At 54.0% G+C, this 23,044-nt stretch overlaps 1 protein-coding gene across 2 annotated transcripts in view; it reads right to left on the bottom strand.

Annotated features, from left to right (window-relative positions):
• SLC43A1 (solute carrier family 43 member 1) overlaps nt 1–21,529 on the bottom strand; it is an 87,931-nt gene extending 66,402 nt beyond the window's left edge. Inside the window, exons 1-11 of one of the 2 annotated variants that reach the window (XM_058663016.1) lie at nt 21,165–21,529; nt 9,389–9,578; nt 9,254–9,309; nt 9,095–9,171; nt 6,349–6,441; nt 4,963–5,096; nt 3,624–3,802; nt 2,712–2,858; nt 2,592–2,627; nt 2,232–2,370; nt 67–208 (exon numbers count right to left, since the gene is read on the bottom strand). In XM_058663016.1, the coding sequence (XP_058518999.1) occupies nt 67–208; nt 2,232–2,370; nt 2,592–2,627; nt 2,712–2,858; nt 3,624–3,802; nt 4,963–5,096; nt 6,349–6,441; nt 9,095–9,171; nt 9,254–9,309; nt 9,389–9,578; nt 21,165–21,396 (1,425 nt within the window). In that variant the 5' untranslated portion in view covers nt 21,397–21,529. Of the gene's footprint in view, nt 1–66; nt 209–2,231; nt 2,371–2,591; nt 2,628–2,711; nt 2,859–3,623; nt 3,806–4,962; nt 5,097–6,348; nt 6,442–9,094; nt 9,172–9,253; nt 9,310–9,388; nt 9,658–21,164 lie in introns of those variants that run through there. The other variant, XM_058663015.1, reaches the window with a different exon arrangement.
• Between the last annotated feature and the right edge of the window lie 1,515 nt (nt 21,530–23,044).

Here is a 23,044-nt window from a genome sequence, read left to right as displayed (position 1 = left end):
CTGGAGGACCCCCGCTGCAGCCGCGCACTGGGAAGAACCGGGTACCGGGCAAGGCCACAGCAGTACCTGGAGATGGAGGTTGTGGATGAGACAGGTGATACCAAAGCCCACAAGCAGGCAGTTGGTCAGGGTGAAGGCGTTGATGGCGTTGGTGAGCTTCTGGATCTTGCGGTAGCGTGGCCTGGGGGACTTGGTGGTGAGCTCATCCCTGAGGGGGTTTGGACAGGCAGTCACGGCCACTGCCTCCGCCATCGCACCCGCTCCGCTCCACAACTCCCTGGTGCTCGGCCCTGCCCCTCCCCCTTCAGTTAGACCTCCACTGTTGGGGAATCACAAAACACACCAAGCTGCTTCTCCACAGCAAAGGGTGACACGAAACACTAGCATCAGCTGGGGGCTTTCACCAGCGGCAGACGCATAGACCTGACCCTCGCCTGCAGAATGTCAGGGTGGAGCCCGGAAAGCTGCTTTTTCAGAAATAACCCTGCGTGTTTCTCATGTATGTGGAAGTTTCAGGACAGAGGCTGAGAACTGGCCAAGGACTTGGGCCACCTGCCACCCGTGTGGAAGACCCAGACGAAGCTGCTGTTCATGCCATCTGAGCAATGAACCTTCAGACTGAAGATCTCTAACTTTTCCTGTCTCTTTGGAACTCTACCGTTCAAATCAATCTTTTATATTTTTTTAAAGGATGAGATCCCATTTGGAGGACAGCAGTTTGGCTCCTGAGGGCCCAGCGAGCTCCTCTCTCACACACATCCCAAGGCTCTGAAGCCAGGCCAGGAGAGAGGTCAGTGGGCCAGAGTGAGGGCAGGCCGCCCGTCTGTGCTGGACACCCTTCCCATGTACCCTGGCCCGGATAGAGGCCACAGGGAGAAGGCTGGGAACCAGGACCGGGACACTGTTGGCAGGGATGGGAGCCCCAGGCAGAGGCTTTCTGGATTAACACAAAAAGGAGCAGGAGATTCCAGAAGATTCCAGGATCCCCCAGGATCCACACCCACACCGCATGGGGCTACTCTGCATGACTGGCAGGAGTGAGGTTGGTCCCATGAGACTGCATCAGATGACAGTGCAGCTTCTCCTAGTCTCTCAGAGATCTCTCGCTCCAGGAAAAGCCAGCTGCCACCACAGCCCCATGGCAAGGCCCAACACTGGCAGAACCTACACCTCATGCCCACGACCATGCCTGGGTCATGATGCAGCTCTCCAGCTCTGGTGGGCAGCACTTCATGTGACCACAGGGAGAGGCACCGTAGCTTAGCCGGTTAAGACCTCTTCCGGCTCTCACATAGGTCCAGGGGCTCAAGCACTTAGGCCATCCTCTGCCGTTTTCCCAGGCACATTGGCAGGGGGCTGGAAGGGAAGTGGGGCAGCTGGGACTGAAACCAGTGCCCAAATGGGATACTGCAGGCAGTGGCTTTCCCAGCGACAGACACCCCAGGGCTGGCCTCAATACATTCAGATCTTAAAAGGAGTAGTGTTGTGGCACAGCACGTTAAGCTGCCACTCACAGCGGCAGCATCCTACAACAGAGCATCGGTTTGAGTCCCAGCTGCTCTATTTTCAGTCCAGCTCCTTGCCAATGGACAAAGAAAGCAGTAACAGATGGCCCAAGTTCTTGAACCCCTGCCACCCACATGGGGGACCTGAATGTTCTAGGTTCTGACTTCTGCCTGGCTCAGCCATAACTACTACAGTCATGTGGGGAGTGAACCATTGGATGGATATCCTCTCCGTCTCTTTTACTCTCCATCACTCTATTTCAAATAAACATAATAAATGGTTTGAGGAAGTGATTTGCAATAAAGCAGTAGATATCTTGACACATCAGCTTCCTCTCTTCCTTGTGGACAGAGGGCTTTAGCGTCCCCTTTGGGGTCCAGATTGTGGAGCTTGTACCGAGGGATAAGTGACCCTGGGAAAATGACTAAACTGTGGAACCCTGAGTTTCAGATCCTTCACTTCCAAAATGAGATCCCACCTGTGATCAGAGAGCTGCCATAGGACTTGGTGTGCTAGGCACACAAACAGCGCCCAGCGGCCACTGCACTTCTGACCAAGCATGCCATGTCCCTTCATGGCCTCAGCTGCCTCAGCTGCACGAAGGAGAGAGATCCCAGCTCTCCCAGGGCTCTCCGCAGAAGGAAACAAGACATTCGATCGGAAAACACCGAGGGCTTGAAAGGCACTATCAGACCGCCCGCTGTCACCGTCACCGCGCAGGTCACCTGGTGTCTCCGAGGGCAGGGCCCTCCGTCGGGACGTCCACGCAGTCCTTCATCCGCCAGTCCATGATGTAGCCAATGAGGGGGGAGGTGAGGAGGCACAAGAGCTGCATGGCCCCAAAGACGGAGGAGTAGAACCCAACTGGACAGGACAGGGAGGGCACTGGGCTCAGAAGCTGACACCCGGGGCAACAGCAGCCCAGGGGGAGACAGAGCGGCCAGCACAGCCTTCCTCTGACCCCAGATGCTCGGAGTTCCCAAGTGCCCGGGGCTATCGGAGCCCAGGCCCAGAGAAGTCCCACCCCCTGTGCGCTGGGCAACGGCAGGGCGGGTGTGGCCAGGGTCCGGCTGTCCCCTCCCTACCTGTCTCTGCTGCCTCTTGTCTCAGCTCTCTAGTCTCTGTGGGTGGGAGGGAAAGACAGTGAGGGAGGCTGGTCCAGGCTGACCCTCTTGTGCCCGCCCCCGGTCACAAGGCAGGCTCACCATGCTCCGGGCCACCTGTTACGAGATACTCCAGCATCTTATTCATGGCGGCCATGTAGAAGATGACCCGCAGCTGCGTCATGCCCATGGTGAGCAGGCTCCACAGGAAAATGGGGGAACAGAGGCTCTTGCGGAAGGGGACAGATTCTGGAGAGACAGCAAGGGGCACCCTTGAGCCCTGTGAGCTCCATGCTACTCTCCCCAGTTGGAGTTCCAGCTTGCTGGCCAGTGAGCGGGATGTTTGACCAGACCTCGCTGCATAGGCGCTGGAGTCTCTCAAGCACGGGAAATTCAGGGTCACTCCCCTCCGCCCCAGCTCTTGCCCAGCTCTGTGATCTGGTCCACTCGCAGGACTGGATGTATCAGGTCAACCTGAGCCCTCCGCCCGTCCACCCCGACCCCTGTCCGGAGACTGGCATAGCCACATGCAGAACTGAAACCCATGGTTGCAGATCTAATGTGCCAGGCTCACTCGACGCTCACAACTTCACTGCCACGCAAGAGTCATCAGTGCTAGCTTAGGAAATGAAGACAGCAAGAACAGCAGTACAGGATCTACTGACACAGCCTGTAAATGGGGGGGCAGGACTCACACCCCCACCTCCTGACAGGTCCCCACTGCTGCCCCCCATCATGGCACTAACAGTCCAGGGGCAGCCAGCAGGAGGCGCTGGCCAGCCAGGTGATGGAGAGCCTTCTCCTCCCCGCCCCCACCCTATCATCACACCTGATGCAAAGAGCTTGGATGTCCCCTACCGCAGCAATACAGCAGACACCCCCAAGTGTCCCAGAGTTCTCATCTGCGTAAGGGGATTATGCCCCATTTACATCCTGGGTGCTGTGAGCACTGGGGAAAAGCCAAGAACCCACTCTCCTGGCCCCCCAAGGCCAGCACCGAGATGGGACACTCACTCTCAGGAGGGCTCTCCGATGTGCTGCGCACGTCCTGGGAGGAGACGAAGATGTCTGCCCCTTCCTCCAGGCTGGGGGCCTTCTGGCTCAGCCTCTGGCCCACGATGGTCACGTGGGTGTAGAAGCGGTCACCAGTCACTTTGTGGTCCAAGGCCAGCCCACTGAGCATGCTCTTCTTCCTGCTGGGCAGCCAGGCCAGGGCATGGGGGAAGCAGCCTGGGAGAGCCCACACCCAACCACCTGCCTTTCGGTGCCAGGCTGGGAGTTGTTTTACCCAGCAGCAAGTTCTCTCATGCAGGCTCAGAACCTGGCCCAGGGGCCGACTGGACTCAGGTGAATCATTTTTCTCATTTTTCTCTAGGGCTGCTCCCCACAGAGAAGCCGACTTTGGACTCAATCTGACCCCATAAGCATCTTAACGTGAAGACACTTGGAAAGTCGTTTTGTTGTCTGCACCGAAGTTAATGTCAGCCTCTGTACCATGCACTTGCTTGAGAATGGTACTGAGGCTAAGTACAGAGTCCCTGGCATATAGCAGATACTCAATAACTGAGTCAGTTAAGCAGCTGCCACCCCGCATGCCTGCTGTGGAGCATCACCACCTGCCTTTTGCCAGACCCATGGGCTTAGGACATGTGGGCACTCGGCTGCCTACACAAGGTGAGGTGCTTGGTAACTTTGCAACTTCCTTTTCGGGTCCACATGGCATCTGACACTGAGGCTCCTCTTTGATCTCCACCTCCTGCAAGCCCAGAAGGGACACTAACCTTGAGTATCCCCACATGTGTGCACGTGCTGTGTGTGACAGCTAGCACTTAGCAGCACCTTCGGGGAGGTAGCTTGGGCATATAAAAAAATGGAGCCTGAGGCCCGGCACAGTAGCCTAGCAGCTAAAGTCCTTGCCTTTCACATGCCTGGATCCCATATGGGTGCTGGTTCTAATCCCGGCAGCCTGTTTCCCATCCAGTTCCCTGCTTATGGCCTGGGCAAGCAGTCAAGGATGGCCCAAAGCCTTGGGACCCTGTACCCACGTGGGAGACCAGGAAGAGACTCCGGGCTCCTGGCTTCCGCTTGGCTCAGCTCCGGCCATTGTGGCTGCTTGGGAAGTGAATCAGTGGATGGAAGATCTTCCTCTCTGTCTCTCCTCCTCTCTAGATATCTGACTTTCCAATAAAAATTAAAAAAAAAAAAAAAAGAAAGAGAGAAAAAGAAAACGGAGCCCGTAGCTTAAGGCCACTTGCCGAACTGAGATTCAAATCAAAATCTCTCTGTTCTCCTAACGTGGATTTCATCCCGCAAGTTGCCACAGCCCTGCCCCACCCCCATCACAGCCACTCACGTGTAATTAACTTCCTCAGGATCAGGAAAGGCTTCAACGGGCCAGTTGAGGGCACAGTTCAGAAAGATGAGACAGGCCAGTCCAGACCAGGTAAACATGATGACCACGAAGGACACCCCAGCATCGTAGATCAACTGTGGGAGGAGAGGGCAGGACCACAGAGGAGGTCACCTGGCCCCACACCACACGGAGGCAGAGCCCAGACCTTCCAAAAGGCCCCTTGACCCACCCCATGTTCCCAATCCACATCTGATTAAATCATGCACGAAGACACCGTCTTCTCCCTCTCTCCCCCATCCCCTCTGTGGAAGAAGTCCCTGCTGGTGCTGAAGTTGCCGGCCACTCACTCAAAATGCCTTGGCAATCCCAATCAGTACCTCAAAGAGGCACGCACATCCTGCCCATGATCCCATAAGGATTCATGTTGAGCATCACTCCCCCCAAAAAGGTCAAGTTAGATCATGCGTAAAGGAAAATGAACCATCCAGGCGTGCCAGGCCTTCCTGTGTTTATCTTGCCCCTTCTTGGCACACTTGCTAGAGGAAAGGTAAACCCAGACCTAGGGACCTTATGTCAACTCTCACAGGTGCCTTCAGCCTTAACACCTGGGCCTTTTGGGACCGTGCCTCAAGCCTCCTAACCCCGAGACCAGCAGCTTTGGGACATATGGCAATTCCCAGCAAACACGTTCACCCCTCTGACAGGACAGACCCAGATGACAGCGCCTCCAAAGGCCATGCCCCAAGTGCATGGGACTGAGATGTAGCTCCTCAGACTGGGTTGAAGACATGGGGAAACTGATCCCCAACAAGACCTGCACCCCCAGGATACCTGACAGCTGCCCACCCCTGCACACCTCCTTTGCACTGCACCCTGAGCCAGCCAAGGCGGGGCCCAGAAGGAAGGACGCTTTCAGATCCCTTGAGGAAGGGACAAAATCAGAGGCCACCAGCCTGCCGGACTAAATCCCAGGCCTCCTGGCTCTCCAGCAGATTCACCCAGGCAGCTCTTGCATTGAGATGTTGGACTACGAAAGGGCAGGTGTGGCCCAAAGGGCTTTTATGAAGAATGGGGAGATGGGTCTCCTCTTAAGAGCATCGTGGAAGTCCTGGGGTGCAGATCAGGGTGAGAAAAGATAAGAGGCAGGAGCAGACCAGCTGAGCAAGCCTGCCTTGGCCCAGCAGAGAGGAGGAAGGCCGGCAGGCAGACACTAGGGAAGGAAGAGCTGGGCCTCCTGCTGGGAGGTTTCAGCTCTTCTCCCTACAGAGGCAGGAATAGGTCCCCAGGCGCACCTGCCACTACTCCCCCAGGCCCACCCAGTTCCCCTGTCACAGCAAAAAGACAACTCAGGGCACCCCCTCCTCAGCCACCTGAGCAACTCCCTACCTTGATGCCGGGGAAGGTGATGGCCGAAGAGGCGTAGGAGCCGATCATGAGGGCCATGAAGGTGGAGCGCATGTTCCCAAACATGTTGGGCAACTGAGAGAGGAAAGCAGAGGGTGTGAGCAGGACACACCCCTCCCCGACACCCACCAGGGGCTCCCCTCTTTCAGTTCCACCTGAGCAAGCTGGGAGGCATTTATCTCTGCATTTCCCCCCAAGTCTACTGCAGGAGACAGCAGCTCCTAAAGACACCCCAAAAAACCCCAAGCAAAATCCACATGGGAAGCCATCCCTAGCGCTCTCACACATGCCCAAAGCACCAGACACATAAAACGCTTCCCAGAAGTGACATGGCAAAGAAGTCCTGTTGATGTTGTTTATACTCAGGGCTTTCCCAAGTGCATAGTGCATGGAGTCCCTTTCACTACGTCTTTTTGCCTCTGAATAACACTGATCTAGTCCAGCTCATGCTGCAGTGGACAACCTGAATGTGGGAGACAGAACAATGGGCCCTTGGGGTCAGGGCAGGTAAATGGCATCCTCCCCTGTTCCGGACAGCTCATCCCTACAAAAGGCCCCCAAAAGGTACTCCTTCACCCTCTCAGGGCCCCACATGTCCTGGCCCAGTTTCCATTTAACCAGGCTACGTCAGGGGAAGGATCAAGGAGATGAGGGTAGGATGGAGGGAGGGAGTACAGTATGCCTAGCACTCCCCTTAGTATAAGAACTGACTGAGTGGGCCAGCACCATGGTGCACCTGTGACACCAGCAGCCATAAGGGTGCTCATTTGGATCCCAGCTACTCCACTTCCAGTCCAGTTCCCCGCCAATGGCTTAGGGAACGCAGTGGAACATGGCCTAAGTGCTTGGATCTCTGCCACCCACGTGGGAGAGCTGAAAGAAGCTCCTGGCTATTAGGGTCAGCTGGAAGTGAACCAACAGATGGATGAGTCCTCTGTGTCTCTCCCCCTCCCTCTGTAACTCTACCTTTCAAAATAAATAAAGCCTTTAAAAAAACCCATGATGTTGATTGTCTTTTGTTTGGTTGGTTGGTTAAAGATTCATCCATTTTTATTGGAAAGGCAGATCATTTCCACAGAGAGGAGAGACAGAAAGATCTTCCGTCTGTTGGTTCTCTCCCCAAGTGGCCATAATAGCCACAGCTGAGACAATCCCGAAGCCAGGAGCCAGGAGCTTCTTCCAGGTCTCCCACAAAGGACCAGGGCCCAAGGTTTTGGGCCATCCTCTACTGCTTTCTCAGGCCATAAGCAGGGAGATGGATGGGAAGTGGAGCAGCCAGGACATGAGCCGGTGACCACACCAGATCCCAGTGCCTGCAAGGTGAGGATTCAGCCATTGAGCTGTTATGCCGGACCCAAATAAAGTTTCTTAAAAAGAGGGCTGATTGGCTCTTCTGCTCACTGACCTTGGCCAGGTCCTGGGGAAAAGGGAAAGTTAAGTCCTGAGGTCTGAGGTCCCTGTGTGACCTCTGGCCTCACCATCCTCCTATCAGTGGGAGGAAAATGAAACGCCACACAAAGGCTACATCTGCACCACAGAGTGCCAGCAGAACCAAGGCTCAGAAGAAGGACCTCAGCTCTGGGAAGAAAAGGCAGAGAATCGCCCATTTGGCCCCAGAGAGACCTGTGTATCTGGCACCCTGTATCTGCATGGCCCCCTTCCAAAGACACCAAGGAAGTGTGTGCCAGGATGAGACAACACCACCAGGCACCTAAGGGTGGTGCCAGCCACCACCGGCAGGGTAAAGCTGACACAGCTAACCTAGGTCAGATCCAGACCTGGGGGCTGGGAGCACAGTTTCAGCAGTGGACGACCTGGTCCTACCCTGTGCCCCAAGGGTGAGGCCGGCGGGGCGGGGCCGGCGCCGGGTCCTGCCATTGGCTGGAGATCACAGCCACCGTGATTACGGGGAGGAGCTGCCAGAGCCCCCGCGGGGCCAGCCCGGCCTGGGTGGCCAGGGCAGGGTCCGAGGTCAGGGCCCTCGGAGAGAAGAGATTTAAGGTTCTGGGCCAAGTTGCACAGCGTAGAGAAGGGGCGGGGAGGAAGGGATCGCTTCCTCCCAGAGAGCTGTGAAATGTTCCAGGATGGAATTAAAAGGCGACTCCTGGGGTGAGATGAAATTCAGCCAAAAACACCCAGTTTGGCCTTGAGGCAGACCTCGTCAGAGATAAACAACCCAAAGCTGGCCCATTCCCCATTCCCTCCCCAGCCCTTAACCCTTCCATTCTCCCCACATCCATAAATACACACACACACACACACACACACACACACACACAAAGAAGGAGTCAAAACTCTTGTGGGTCAAGCCAGGCCAGCATGGGGAGTGTCTTAGGGTTCAACTTCACACCCACACAGACACACACACACAGTCACCCTGTCCCCAGGGACGGCGTCATGATGTGGCAAACGCTGCACACACTGCCTCCCAGCCACCTGCACGTTGCCCAGCACTTGCAATGACTGACTCCATGGGGTTGCCTCTTGCCCCTGACCCCCCAAATGTACGGTCCAGGAAGGTAAAGCCGGGAAGACATGGTCAGTTCTGTTAGGGCTTGGCACACAGGCATGTGTGCACACACACACACACACATAGCTGCCACCTGCACAGTGTCACATCACTGCCCTTAATCTCGCTACACAGGCACCTCCCCCAGGCTTACTGACACTTCCAACAGCACCTTTTCTCCCGGTGCCCCTGCCTCCAGGCCAGGCTGGTCATACTCACGGTGAGCGAAGTGAACGTGAGGCAGATGCCACCAAAACCATTCAGGGACAGCGCCAGGAATATCAGCGGAGACAGGACTGGGAAGGAGAGGGGAATGAGAGCGTGGGGGGAGCTGGCGGGGGGCAAGCAGCTGCCACCCTAAAGCCACACACAACTCACCTTCAGGGTCCCGAGAGGCCAGGGCCATGAGGGTGCAGGATGCAGCGAAGCAAGCACTGTGTGAATACAGGGGGCTGTGAGTCACCCAGCCCCACCTCCCTCTGCCCTCCAGCACCCACAGCCCAGCCCCCTCACCTGCCAAGCAGCCGCAGGGGCCGGGGGCCGAAGCGGTCCATGAGGATGCCCAAGGGCAAGGTGGTGGCACTGAGCACAAAGGAGCCAATGGTGAAGCCGAGGTTGAGCATTTCATCCTGCCAGTCACAGCTGGGCCACCTGCTGGGCGGCTCACCCTGGCTGCTGTAGGCGATGGCAGTGGTGTTTGCAGCTGAGGAGGGGGGAGGGGGCTCAGCATGGGACAGCAGCCGGGCACCGGCTGTGTGTAAATCGCAGTGTTCTCATTTGCTGCCCATCAGGTGCTCTGGGGGTAGTCCAGGGTGATATTCAGGATGTAGGGCTCCATATACAGCACCAATCCTAATGTGACCCTGGGAAAGATGAACACACAAACACACACACACACACCCCCCGCACCCCACATACTCACACACACCGTATATTCACACAAGCACACATACATACTCTACCCACACACACCCTACATACTCACACATTCACATACCCCACCCACATACTCACACGTACATCACATAAACATCACACACTCACACACACTCACCCATCCCACCCACACACATACATATCACATACTCACACACTGTACCCCATATACTCACATACACACATACTCATACACACACCCCATCCCACATGCACACACACACACACAAACCTGAGGTCTCAACCAACTCAGAGGAGATCACAGCCATCCAGGTATTTCCCAAGTTATAATAATCACCCAATGTCAAAGCTTAGGGGGTTGTGGACCCCCAAAGGGAAGCATGCCCCGATCTAGTGGCAAAGCCAACCAGGGATGCCTAACAGATCTAACAAGAATCAGCTTGAGGCTTTCTCAATAAATGACACTCTAATATAACAATAATGGTCAATATTTATTGAGCACACAACTAGGTTTGGCTGCTATTTCAAGTCCTGGATATTCCACTTCCAGTACTGCTTCCTGCTCTCACACCTGGGGAAGCAGCAGAAGATGGCCCACTTGGGCCATCTGCACCTGCACCAGAGACCAGGATGAAGCTCTGGGCTCCCGCTTCTGCCTGGCCCAGTCGTGGCCACTGCAAGCATTTGAGGAGCAAACTGGCAAATGGAATACCTCTCTCTGTCACTACCTCTTTGTCACTCTGCCTCTCAAATTAACTAATTTTTTTTTAAAAAAAAAAAAACCATTTATTTTATTTGAGAGGCAGAATGACAGGGAAAGGAAAAGGCAGAGAGACAGAGAGAGAGCTCTTTCATCCACAGATCCACTCCTGACATGGCTGCAAGTGGCTAGAGCTGGACCAGGCCATAGCCAGGAACCTGGAACTCCATTGGACCTCTCATTTGCATGGCAAGGGGCCAATAACATGCAACATTCTATGCTATTTCCCCAGGCAACAGGTAGGTGGGGTGACTCAGAAGCTAAGCAGTTGGGATTCAAACTAGCATTCCTACAAGAGATGCTGGTGTCATTAGCAGTAGCCCAACTCACTGCACCACCACCCCAGGCCCCAGGGCCTTTTCTAAACAGTCACTGCAGCCCATGAGTCTGTTCATAAAGCCCATACTACAAGCACAGCCCAGTTATCATCACCTGCCTAGTCCCAACTGGCAATGGACTTGGCAGCCTCCCCATGAATTAAGACACTGTTCCTGCCCCGAAGTCTTTCAAATGACAATTGTTCCTACAGACACTCCCCCTTGCATGCAGTTAATTCACAACTACTTTGTGCCAGGTCTGTCCATACAAAATAGCATTTCATCCTTACCAACAAACATCAAAACAAAGTAGAATGGCTTCCAGCTGATAGATGCTGAGGCTCCAAGAAGCAGAACTCCTCAGGCCCCCGGGTCCCCCTGGGAGGGCTCAGAGCTGACCCCAATGGACTCTGCGAAGCATCCTGCAGTAGTTCACCTGGCGGGGCTGGTGCAGTAGCTCAACAAGCTCATCCTTCATCTATAAGCACCAGCACCCCATCTGGGCACCAGTTTGTGTTCTGGGTGCTCCATTTCCCATCTAGCTCCCTGTTGGTGGCCTGAGAAAGCAGTGGAAGATGAGTCAAGTCCTTGAGACCCTGCAGCCATGTGAGAGACCTGGAAGAGTCTCCTGGTCGCTGGCTTTGGGTCAGTTCATATCTGGTTCAGCTCAGGCCATTGCAGCCATGTAGGGAGTGAATCAGTAGAGGGAAGATCTTTCTCTCTGTCTCTCCTTCTCTGTGTAAACCTGCCTTTCAAATAACTGAGTCTCTAAAAAAGAAGGAGGAGGAGAAGCAGAAGAAGAAGAAGTGGAATAAATGAAAGAAGAAGGAGAAGAAGAAATTGTTCATTTGGAGAACTCATCCTTATGGTCAACTGCCAGCTTGCAGTTGGGACAAGCCAATGTGAGGCTAGCAGCCAGGAACACGGTGGGCACTTCACAGGCCCCCGCCTCTGGTTGGTCACTGGGCAGCATTGCCAAGGGCAGATTCGGTGCACCTGGGACGCACACTGTACAGGGTCCCAGTGCCTATCACCAGCGTTCCTAACCAAGCCATCCCTGTACCTGAAGCTTTCTTTGTTTAGCTTGAGACCCCTATCTGCAAGCAGAAGCGGGGAATGCCTGAGCCACAGGCTCCTTTGGAGACACAGAAACGAAGCTTAGCCCTGTGCCCAGCCCAGGGGAGATGACAAGAAGCTGGGGGCTGGGGAAGCAGAGGTGAAACAGAATGGAAGCCCTCAACTCCCAGAGAGCCAAGGTTAGATAACACAGAACTGCATGCAGGCGCAGTAGAGGGAGTCAGGTGCAGCAAAGAGAACCGCCCAAGCCACAGAGCCTGGAGGCCGGGGGGAGGGGCACAACAGCATCAGTCCTCCAAGGTGACAGTGACTCTTGACTTGAGCGATCTGAAGTGCATGGAACTGGCAGAAGATGAAGTGATCTGTATGTAAACATAAGAAAAGAGCATAAAGGACGGGCAGACAGGCGTGCTGGCCACCCAGAGAAGGAACCACCTTGGGTAATAGGGAGTTCCCCACCTGTGTCAGTTGCCAAGAAGGCTGGGACACGTGCTGGGCCACCTGCAGGAAGCGGTTAGTGGGGTTAGCCAACACAGCCTTTGGGGTTCACGCCAGCCCTGTAACTCAGGCATCTCTAAGCTCGTGCCCTGCACCGGTTGATCGTTTCTACACCTTCTGATTGGACCTTCTGCCAGCCAGCTCTGAGTTGGGACAGTAGATGAAACAAGAAGAAATGCAAAAGTGACTCAGACCGGGGCAGTAAAGCGATGACCAGCACAGACCCCACCAGTGTTTTGCGTGGCTGGCAGAGCTGATGGACTCCCTTAGTAAACTGAGCGGCAGTTGAGAGGCCAGCACTGTGGGGAGTGGTGCAGTGGGTTAAGTCGCCATTTGGAACATGGCATCCCTTGCTGTGAGCCGGTTCCAGTCCCGACTGCTTTGTTTACAGTTCAGCTCCCTGCTTATGTACCTGGGAAACGGGCAGGTGACAACACAAGTACTTGGGCCCCTGCCACTTGCCTGGGAAAGCCAGGCAGCGTCCCTGCCTCCTGGCTTCAGCCTGGACCAGCCCCAGCCATTGAGAGCCAGTGGAGGGAAGATCTCTCTTTATAACTCTGCCTTTCAAATAAAGTACATAAGTATTTTTAAAATGCCAATTCTAAGAATTGGTGATTATGTACAATATGTTTACTTGTTAATAAAGCATAATAAAGGGCCCAGTGCAATGGCCTAGTGGCTAAATCCTCGCCTTACAAGCGCAGGGATCCCAGGTGGGTGCCAGTTTGTGTCCCAGATGCTCCAGTTCCCATCCAGCACCCTGCTAGCGGGCTGGGGAAGCAGTCGAGGACGGCCCAAAGTCTTGGGACCCTGCACCCAGAAGAAATTCCTAGTTTGGATCAGCTCGGTTCTGGCAGTTGCAGCCATTATTGAAGTGAACCAGTACATGGAAGGTCTTTGTCTCTCCTCTCTATAAATCTGCCTTTCCAATAAAAAAACAAACAAATCTTTAGAATAAAAATCAACCAGTCGTGTTTAAAAAGGCTGGAAGGCCTGGCCGTCACTGCCACCGAAGAGGGGCCTCTCCGTCTCACTAGGGCCAGCCTTCACTGGGTTGCAGCAGCCCTCGCCTCCCAGACATCTGCCCTCTGACACCTGACCTGTGACACCCAATTACCACCCCCAGCCTGGCTCCAATTAGCACTGGAAACTGCCATCCCCTGAATCAAGACACTGTTCCTGCCCCGAAGTCTTTCAAATGACAGTTGTCCCTACAGACACTCCCCCTTGCGTGCAGTTAATTCACAACTACTTTGTGCCAGGCCTATCCATACAATATAGCATTTCATCCTTACCAACAAACATCAAAACAAAGTAGAATGGCCTCCAGTTGATAGACGCTGAGGCTCCAAGAAGCAGAACTCCTCAGGCCCCCGGGTCCCCCCGGCCCCCCATCCAGAGGCTCAACTTCAGTTAATGGACCCTCTAAACAAGCGCTTGCCACGCGAGGCCTTGTGGCCTGCACAGGTCAGCACGGGGTATGCCAGTGCTGGCCAGGCCACATGGCTCCTGCATTGGTGGCGAATTCAGCCCAGGGCACTGTTAATCTCTCAAGGTCAATGAATACCTTAGTTTATCTACCAGTCACATAGATCTCACCATCACAGGCTAGCTCCCGAGGCCTGAGCACTCAGCGATTGGAGAATGTGACACGTAGGTTGCCAAGATCCCGCACACCTGCTGCATGTTAATGACAACAGAAGGCGTCCTTAGCATCCACCTCCACACTGTGATGGACAAGTGAGGCCGAAAATGGGACAGGGAGAAAGTACAAAGGAAGAGTGACGGAGCTGAGCATCACAGATGGGGAAACTGGGCCTGATACAATGGCTCAGTAGCTGAGTCCTTGCTTGCATGCATCAGCATCCCATATAGGCAGTGGTTCGAGTCCTGCCTGCTCCGCTTCCCATCCAGCTCCCTGCTTGAGGCCTGGCAAAGCAGGCAAGGATGGCCCTAAACCTTGGGACCCTGCAGCCACATGGGAGACCTGGAAGAAGCTCCTGGCTTCAGATTGGTTCACCTTGCAATCACCTGGAGAGTGAAACCAGAGGATGAAAGATCTTTCTTTTTGTCTCACTTTCTCTTTGTGAATCTGCCTTCCCAATAAAAATAAACAAATCTTGGGCCTGGTGTGATAGCTTAGTGTCTAAAGTCCTCGCCTTGCATACACCAGGATCCCTTATGGGCACCAGTTCATATCCCAGCTGCTCCACTTTCCATCCACCTCCCTGCTTGTGGCCTGGGAAAGCAGGAGAGGACAACCCAAAACCTTGAGAATCCGCACCCGTGTGGGAGACCCAGAGGAAGCCCCTGGCTTCGGATTGGCTCAGCTCCAACCGTTGTGGTCACTTGAGGAGTGAACCAGTGGATGAAAGATCTTTCTCTCTGTCCCTTCTTCTCTCCATAAATCTGATCTGCCTTTTCAATAAAAACAAATAAATCCTTAATAAATAAATAAATTTTTTAAAAAAGGAAAGAAAGAAATCAGAGAAACTAACATTTTCCAATATGTGGCATCCACAGGCTATAGAGCGACACATTAGGTGGGTGCAGGCAGGTACAGTGAGGGGTTTGGAGATTTCATTGTTATTCTTTAACTTTGTAATAGAAGCATGCACACATGTATAAATATTTATCTATGTGTATATTAGAAACATCCATAGGTTTGAAGTATGTAATACAAAACCTGAGATTCCAAGGTTATTACATTTTAGAAAGAGACAAATTTCCTGTCTTTAAAAGTAAGCTGAGGGGCCCTAGCACGATAGCCTAGTGGCTAAATCCTCGCCCTACATCTGCCAGGATTCTATATGGTGCCAGCTCCTGTCCTGGCTGCTCCACTTCCCATCCAGCTCCCTGCTTGTGGCCTGGGAGAGCAGTGGAGGATGGCCCAAAGCCTTGGGACCCTGCCCCCAGGTGGGAGACCTGGAAGAAGCTCCTGGCTTCAGATCAACTCAGCTCTGGCCATTGTGACCACTTGGGGAATAAGCCAGTGAACAGAAGATCCTTCTATATCTCCTTCTTTATGTAAAATCTGACCTTCCAATAAAAATTAAAAAAAAAAATTTTTAAAGTAAATTGAGGGACCAGCATGTGGAGTAGAAGATTGAGCCTCCACCTGCTGTGCAGGCTTCCCATTTGGCACCAGTTTGAGTCCCGGCTGCTCCACTTCTGATCCATCTTCCTGCTAATGCACCTGGGAAAGTAGCAGGGGGTGCCACTCAAGTTCTTGGGCCCCTGCACCCATTTGAGAGAAGCTGCAAACTCTTGGCTTTCCAACCAGCCCGGCTCTGGCTGTCACGGTCGTATGGGGCGCAAACCAGTAGGTGGAAATCTCTCTCTGACTCTCCTTTTTTCTCTGAAACTCTGCCACCACATCCCATGCAAGGCCCTAGGTTCATTCCCAGCTCTGTTTCTGATTCCAGCTCTCTGCTCAGGCAGACCCTGGCAGGCAGCTGTGATGGCTCAGGCAGCTGGGTCCCCTGTCACCCGCCTGGATGAAGTTCCAGCCACCCAAGGCCCTCACAGGAGAGCTTTGCATGCCCAGTTCAACTTTTAATCAGCTCTCTCTCTCTCTCTTGTTTTTAAAGTCAGCAGCTGACTTTTATGCATTTTCATTTTAGTTGAAAGGCAGCAAAACCAAGAGAGATCTTGCTTCCTCTGGCTCATGTCTTAAAACCCATAATAGCTGGGGATGAGCCAAGCGAAGTTGGGTACTGGGAGTCTCTTCCAGGTGTCCCCTGTATGTGGCAGGAGCCATTATCCAAAGCCTTCAGGAAGTGGATGACCAAGAAGCTGGATGCAAAGCTGTAAAGCCATGATTCAAACCAAGCACTTGGGTGGGGAAGGTAAATCTTCCTTCTACTGATTTATTCCCTAAATGGCCATGACGGCCAGAGCTGAGTCGATCCGAAGTCGGGAGTTTCTTTCAAGTCGCCCACGTGGGTGCAGGGTCCTAAGGCTTTGGAGTCATCTTCCACTGCCTTCCTAGGCCACAAGCAGAGAGCTGGAAGGGAAGTGGAACAGCTAGGACATGAACCAGTGCTCATATGAGATCCCAGCATTTGCAAGATTATGATTTAGCCATTGAGCCATTGCACCAGGCCCATAGCTCCTGCTTCTGAAGCTACATGACAGTGGTCAAGTACTTAGCGTCTCTGTGCTTTAGGTTTCTCTTGTATAAAACAGAGTTGATAATAACAGTGTAACAGATTTGTTGTTATCATAACAAAGACCTGACTAACAAAAACTACAGGCTTAGGAACTGCAGAGTTTCTATGATTATGATTTCGTTTTTCTGTTTGTTTGTTTGCTTTGGCTTATTATTTGGTTATCCTGGATAACCAATAGAGTATAACGGATTGAACGCCCCTGCCTGAAATCTGAGTAGTAGGGCTCCTTTTTGCTGTGACATCCCAATAGCTAGGTCAGCACTCTACCCCCAGAGTACTGACATATGGCGAGAAAGAGAGCAAAAAGCACTGCCAGACGGAGCGTGTAGCTAGGAAATCTCAGAAAGCTAATACTGACAATTAAGTCAAGCTCCAATTGGTTGAGCTGTTTAAATATTTGTAAAATGACATCATTTGATGTCAACATCAAGGCTGTTTGGCGAGAAGGATAATGGGTCACTCTATATTACAGACTCAGGATCAGGGACCCAGAAAGGGCAAGCAACAACTTACCTGACATCACACATTAAAGGTCATTAAAGCAGTGTCCGGTACAGCCCCCTCCATCTGCAGCCTGAGACTGCCTCCTGTCACCCCCGTTTCCACAGCAGCCTTCTACAGAGGCAAGCGTGATGGCCTATTTACACAAGCGGCCCCTGAGACGGTAGGAAAGCAAAGTACCTCATTCAAACAAGCCAACCAGCCCTTAGCAGAGCTAGAGGCCATGTGACTGCCTCGGCCACATGCTCCAAGAACAGGAGCAGACATCTGCTCGTATCCCGAGTTCTCAGATCGCTGAGGGAAGCAGAGACCCATAAGACACAAAGCTCCAAGCAGCAAAACCCAGGCACTTTTGAGCAGGTAGCCTGACTGCGATAGACTAGGTCCCCCAATCAACTGTACAGTCACGGAAGTTACTGGAGACCTTTGAATGCAAGAAAAGTGGGAGGAAAGAGGCAAGCTGTACATAAGAGCACACAACTGGGGCTGGCGTTGTAGCATGGTGGATTAAACTGCCCGTGATGCCAGCATCACATGAGTGTAGGGTATAATCCCAACTACTCTGTTTCCCCTCCAGCCTCTTACTAATGTGCCTGGGCCAGCAGCAGAAGATGACCCAAGTACATGGACCCCTGACACCCATGCAGGAGACTTGGATGAAGATCCTGGCTCCTGGTTTCAGTCTGAGCCAGCCCTGGCCACTGCAGCTTTTTGGAGAGAAAACCAGCAGATGGAAGACTCCTTTCTCTATTATACTGTCTTTCAAATAGATAAAATCTCAAAGAAGGAAAAGGAATATGCAAGTATACTCACAGAAGAGGACCACTTTGGTTACCTTGGTGATTCCAAATGGCCAGATTCAGACACATCCACTCCCAGGCATCTCCAAACACCAAGTGGACGCCTCACACCATACGCAAAAATGGATCAGTTCAAAATGGATCAGGGAGAAGAAAATCCAAGTGCAAATCTCTGTAACCTTAGATTAAGCAACGATGTCAACATGATACCAGATACATGTGACAGAAGCAAAAAAAAATACACATTGGGCTTTGTCAACACCCAAAATTGCTGTGCACCAAAGAACAGCACAAAGAAGGTAAAGTCAATACAAGGGGAGAAACACCTTGCACAGCCTACCTCTGATAAGACTTTGTATCTAGAACAAAACGAACTCTTACAACTCAAGAGTAAAAGACAACTCAATTTTAAAATGGACAATAACAGCCAGCACCAGGTCTCCCCCATGGGTGGTGGGGAGTGTCTAACTGGGTCATCTCTTGCTGCTTCTCCAAGTGTATTTGCAAGCAGCTGGATCAGAAGTGGAGCAGTCGGGACCTGAATTGGTGCCCCTATGGGCTGTGGACCTTGAGCTTTACCAGCTACGCCAAGAGATCAGTCCCTCACATAAACAAATCTTTAAAAGTCAGAAAAGGCATGTTGGTATATGCTACAAGGGTGAACCTTACAACACTACACAAGTGACAGAAACCAGTCATAAAGGAATGTACACAAAACTGGGTGACATGCTGAGAACAGGCACATCACATTTTTAATTTTTATCATTGGCAAATCTATAACAGAAAGTAGACGAGTAATTGCCTACCCTTGAGAGGAAGGCAGAAACCGGGGGAGTAAAGCAGTGAGTAAGGAATTACTTTTGAGGATAAGGAAAATGTTCTAGAAGTGAATGCAATGACAGTGGTCCATGCTGGATATGTTAAAAACCACTGCATACTTTCAAAGAGTGACTTGTCAGATGTGAAAATTGTATCTTTCCTTTTTAATGTATTTTTTGAAAAAGATTTATTTATTTTTATTGGACAGGCGGATATAGAGAGGAGGAGAGACAGAGAAGAGGATCTTCCATCCGATGGTTCACTCCCCAAGCAGCTGCAATGGCTAGAGCCAAGGCAATCTGAAGCCAGGAGCCAGGAGCTCTTCCGGGTCTCCCACGTAGATGCAGGGACCCAAGGCTTTGGGCCGTCCTTGACTGCATTCCAGGCCACAGGCAGGGAGCTGGATGGGAAGCAGAGCTGCCGGGATTAGAACCGGCACCCACATGGGATCCTGGCGCGTTCAAGGCGAGGACTTTAGCCGCTACACCAGCGTGCTGGGCCTGGAAATTGTATCTTAATACAGGCGTTTTTCATATGTTGCAAAAGCACAAGCAGAGAGATAGATTTTCAAAAAGGAAGCAGAAGTTTTGGGACTGAAGGAAATGTCATATTTATTTATATTTATTTTTTCCCTACTTGAGCCAGACAGAGATGACACAGAGTGCTCCTGGGGGTGGGTGTTGGGGTACAGTGGGCTAAGCCACAGCTTGAGACACCTGCTTTCCAGATCAGAGTGCCTGGGATGGAATCCCATGTCTGCCTCAGCAGATGTGCACCCCGTGAGGCCTCAAGTACCTTGGCCTCTGCCACGCATGCAACATGCAGGACACTCGGATGGAGGCTAGTTCCTGCCCTGAGCCTGGCCCAATCCTGCCTGTTACGGCATTTTAGGGGGATGAACCAGTAGGGAAGATCTCACTCCCTGTCCATCTCTCTGCCTTTCAAGTACATGGGGAAACAACTTTTTTTAACAACAGGTGGAGAAGGCAGAAGTAGTTCCTGGGTGGAAAGGGGGACAGGGATCAGGGTCCCTGGGCAGCAAAGGGCAGTCCCCCACCCCACCAGTCCCTCATGACACCTGACTTCAAGAACACCTGGGTCTCAAATGACTCCCCTAAGTAGTCCTCCACTTGCTCTCTCAGCCTCCTTATCGCATCTCATCTCATCTCAGACCTCCTTCTGCAGGCCCACCTTGCCTTCCTAGGCCAGCTGCCAACTCCACCTCTTAAAGCGGGCCCATTTCCCTCTAATTGGACCCCAGGAGGTATGGGCACATTGCCATCCCTCTGTGCCACCTGCTGCTTACTTACAGATAAGCCTGGAAGGGGTGGGGCGGCCCCCAGATGGGAGTGTCCAAGGCTCGGAGCAGATACCAAGACCTCCTACCTGCAACCCTAAGGAATTCGGTTCCTTCCCACAGTCCAGCTGCAGCAGGTGCTGGGAGGCAAGTTGAAGACACCAGAAGGGCAGCCCCCCACCCCACCAGTCTTGGGATGCCCATATGACATGGGCTATCATTCATCCCATCCTGTATTGCGGTCCCAGGAGGCACCATGTTGAAGGAACTCACTGTCACCCAATGAAAGAAGCAGTGCACACTGGGATTCCTATCCAAACAGGACTTGTTTCCAAACTTGCTCCACAACTGGGAGGCTGAGGAAGTGGGAGAGAAGGAGGAAGAAGAGGGGAAAGAGGAAGGGGTAGGATGAGGAGTAGCAGGAGATGGAGAAAAAGGGGAAGGAAGAGAAGAGGGAGAGGGAGGGAGGATACAGAGGAAGGGTAAGGACGGGGAGAAGGGGGCAGAGGAGGAGGAGGAGAAAGAGGAGTTAAACTCCACCCCCACTGGCTCCTGGGACTCAGCGTGTCAGCACAGCCCTCTCTTTCCAGGAAAAGGGAGATACCCAGCCAGCCCCAACACCAGCAGCTGCAGATACCATGGGCTGGGCTGGGGCTCCTAGAGAGCACGCCCTCCTTCTGGGTCACTCCTGCCACGAGGCCAGGGTGATGAAAATGAGAAACAAAGACGCTCCACTAGGCCAGGCCTGGAGGAAATACGAGATTAACTCTAAGCAAGCGGGTGATTTGAAACCCCCGGACCCCTGAAGTTCAGAAAGCCGGGAGAGCAGGCTTTGCGCAGCCACTTGCCACCGCTGGCTGCTGGCTGCTGGCTGCTGGCCGGCCCTGTGCTCATTTAACCTAACAATAGCCCTGTTAGGAAGTCCCTCCTGCAGCCAGGCAGTCCTTCTCTTTCTCACAGTCCACATCCTGGAGACACTCCTAGGCTAAGGAAGTTGCTGACCCGGTCCAGGAGCCAAATATCCAGTAGGATACCTGGCATTCAGGGACCAGTGGAGGATAGCCCCTGTTCTAGCCGTCCTGTCCACCTGCCCTTCCCGTCGTCCACCTCCAGCCTGTGCTCCAGCCCACCTGGCCCCTTCTCAGGCATACCTTGGCACAGGCTAGAATAGAAGCCCTCCTTCTTGAGTATGATCAGCAGGGAGCCCCAGCCCAGCAGCACCGCGGAGAAGAAGAGGTTCTCCAGCACGGCGGTGCAGGCCATCCACCAGCGCCTCCGGTACGCCTGCTCCAGCGTGGGGGCCATGCTGGCCGCGAGTCTGCAGAGGAACAGAACGCTCAGCGAAGGGACCCCCAGCGGCCCCTGCGAAGGGTCCTGCAGCATGGCAGCTCCCCAGGCCCCTCGCTCCACGTTGCGAGGGGGCTCTCACGGAGCCCCATAGAGCCCCTGGCCAGCCAGGGCCGATGAGCTGGCTCCGCGCGCACTGGCAGTGCCAGGGGCGCACGCGGCGCTGGACTCCCGCCGGGCCACTATCAGAAACAAGGAAGGTCTTGTCTGCTGCGCGCAGCAGCTTCCTGGCTCGCTGCCGGCCTCTCCCACCGCAGCCAGCGCGCGCAAAGCGCGGCTCTCGGGGGACCAAACCGCGCTTCTCCAAGTCCCCCACAAGGGTCAGCAAGGGGGCAGCGAGCGCTCTAAAGCCACCCCCGGCCGCGCCAGTTAGGACCCCTTGGCAGTAGATAGAAGAAAGAGGAAGTGTGAGGCTACCCAAGACCCTCTCCTTCCTGTCGTTCCTCCAAATGCACTCCCTCCGCGGACGGGTGAGAGCGAGTCCTCCCACTTTGCACACAAGACGAGTCGGATCTCTCTACAGGCTCACGGGCCAAGCCAACAGCTGCCACGTGGAGGCCGACCAGAACCGGCAGGCGGGCCCTCCCGCGCCCTGCCGCTGCGCCCTCGGCTCGTTCGGCTCGCTTTGCGGAGCGCTAGGCACCACGCTGCACGGCTCCCAGCCCAAGGAGGGGGCTCGGGCTCTAGCAGGAAGTCCGGCGACGGCTGACTTTAAAAGGGCCGCAGCGCAGGACAGGCTGACTAGCGGGCAGCTGTGTTTACCAGAGGGAGGAAAGGAGGGGGCACTCCCCCCACCGCGGCCGCAGCAGCCACAGCGGGAGGAGACCGGCCGAGGGCAGTGTGGGGCGGGAGCGATCGCAGCGCGGGGAGACCTGGGCAGACAGAACAGGAGGTAGGCAAAAGTCACTGCTTTCTAACGGCCTGGGTCCCTCATCTGTGAAATGGGACTTTAGTCTCGGGCACTCCTGGAGGTTCCGTTAGAATTCTGACAAGTGTGGCTGGAAACCCAAACGCAGCCTAGGGAGCCCCAGAGAAAGGGTCTGAGCGGCGCGCCTGGAAAGAGTGCATTTTGTGTCGCGCGACCCGGTGACTCCAGCAACCGTCATTTTTTCTAGGAGGGTTTTGGGCAATCGGTGGCAGCCGGCCCGGAGGACTCTCCGCGGACGCGCCGATCCCCCAACGCACCGGCTGCTCACCTCCGATCAGGGGCAAACGCGCCTTCGACCCTCGCCGACGCCTGGCGGAGCGCAGTGCCGTGGCCGCGCGTCCACGCTCTCAGAGTCCCCGGGTCCTGCGGGTCCAGCCCTGAGGCGCACCGGCGCTGGGGTCTTCTCTGCCGACCAGTCCCAGAAGGCTCGGAGCTTCAGCCTCGTCTGAGCCCTCGGAACAAGTCCGCAGCTGGGAATCCGCTGGGCGCCACAGGTCCCCGACGCTGAGCATGAGCGAAATGATTTGTGGAACTGATCGCGGTATTTACTCGCGTCGCCAGCTGCGTCCAGAGGTGGAGGCGGGAACTCCCTTCTCTTCCCCTCCCCCGAGGTCGACTTTCACGCCCACGTGACTCTCCCGCCGGCCCCCAGGTCTCTCCCCAGCGCCTAACACCCTCGCCCCCAACAAGAACGTCAGGTAGCGCCCTCTGTGTCTTTGGTCCAAACAAAGAAGTACTCAGCTAGAGCCCAGACAG

The sequence above is a fragment of the Ochotona princeps genome, chromosome 4 (genome assembly GCF_030435755.1).
Source record: "Ochotona princeps isolate mOchPri1 chromosome 4, mOchPri1.hap1, whole genome shotgun sequence".
In the NCBI taxonomy this organism is placed as follows: domain Eukaryota; kingdom Metazoa; phylum Chordata; class Mammalia; order Lagomorpha; family Ochotonidae; genus Ochotona; species Ochotona princeps.
The sequence above is the reverse complement of the archived record's forward strand: the minus strand, read 5'-3'. Positions and strand labels throughout refer to the sequence as shown.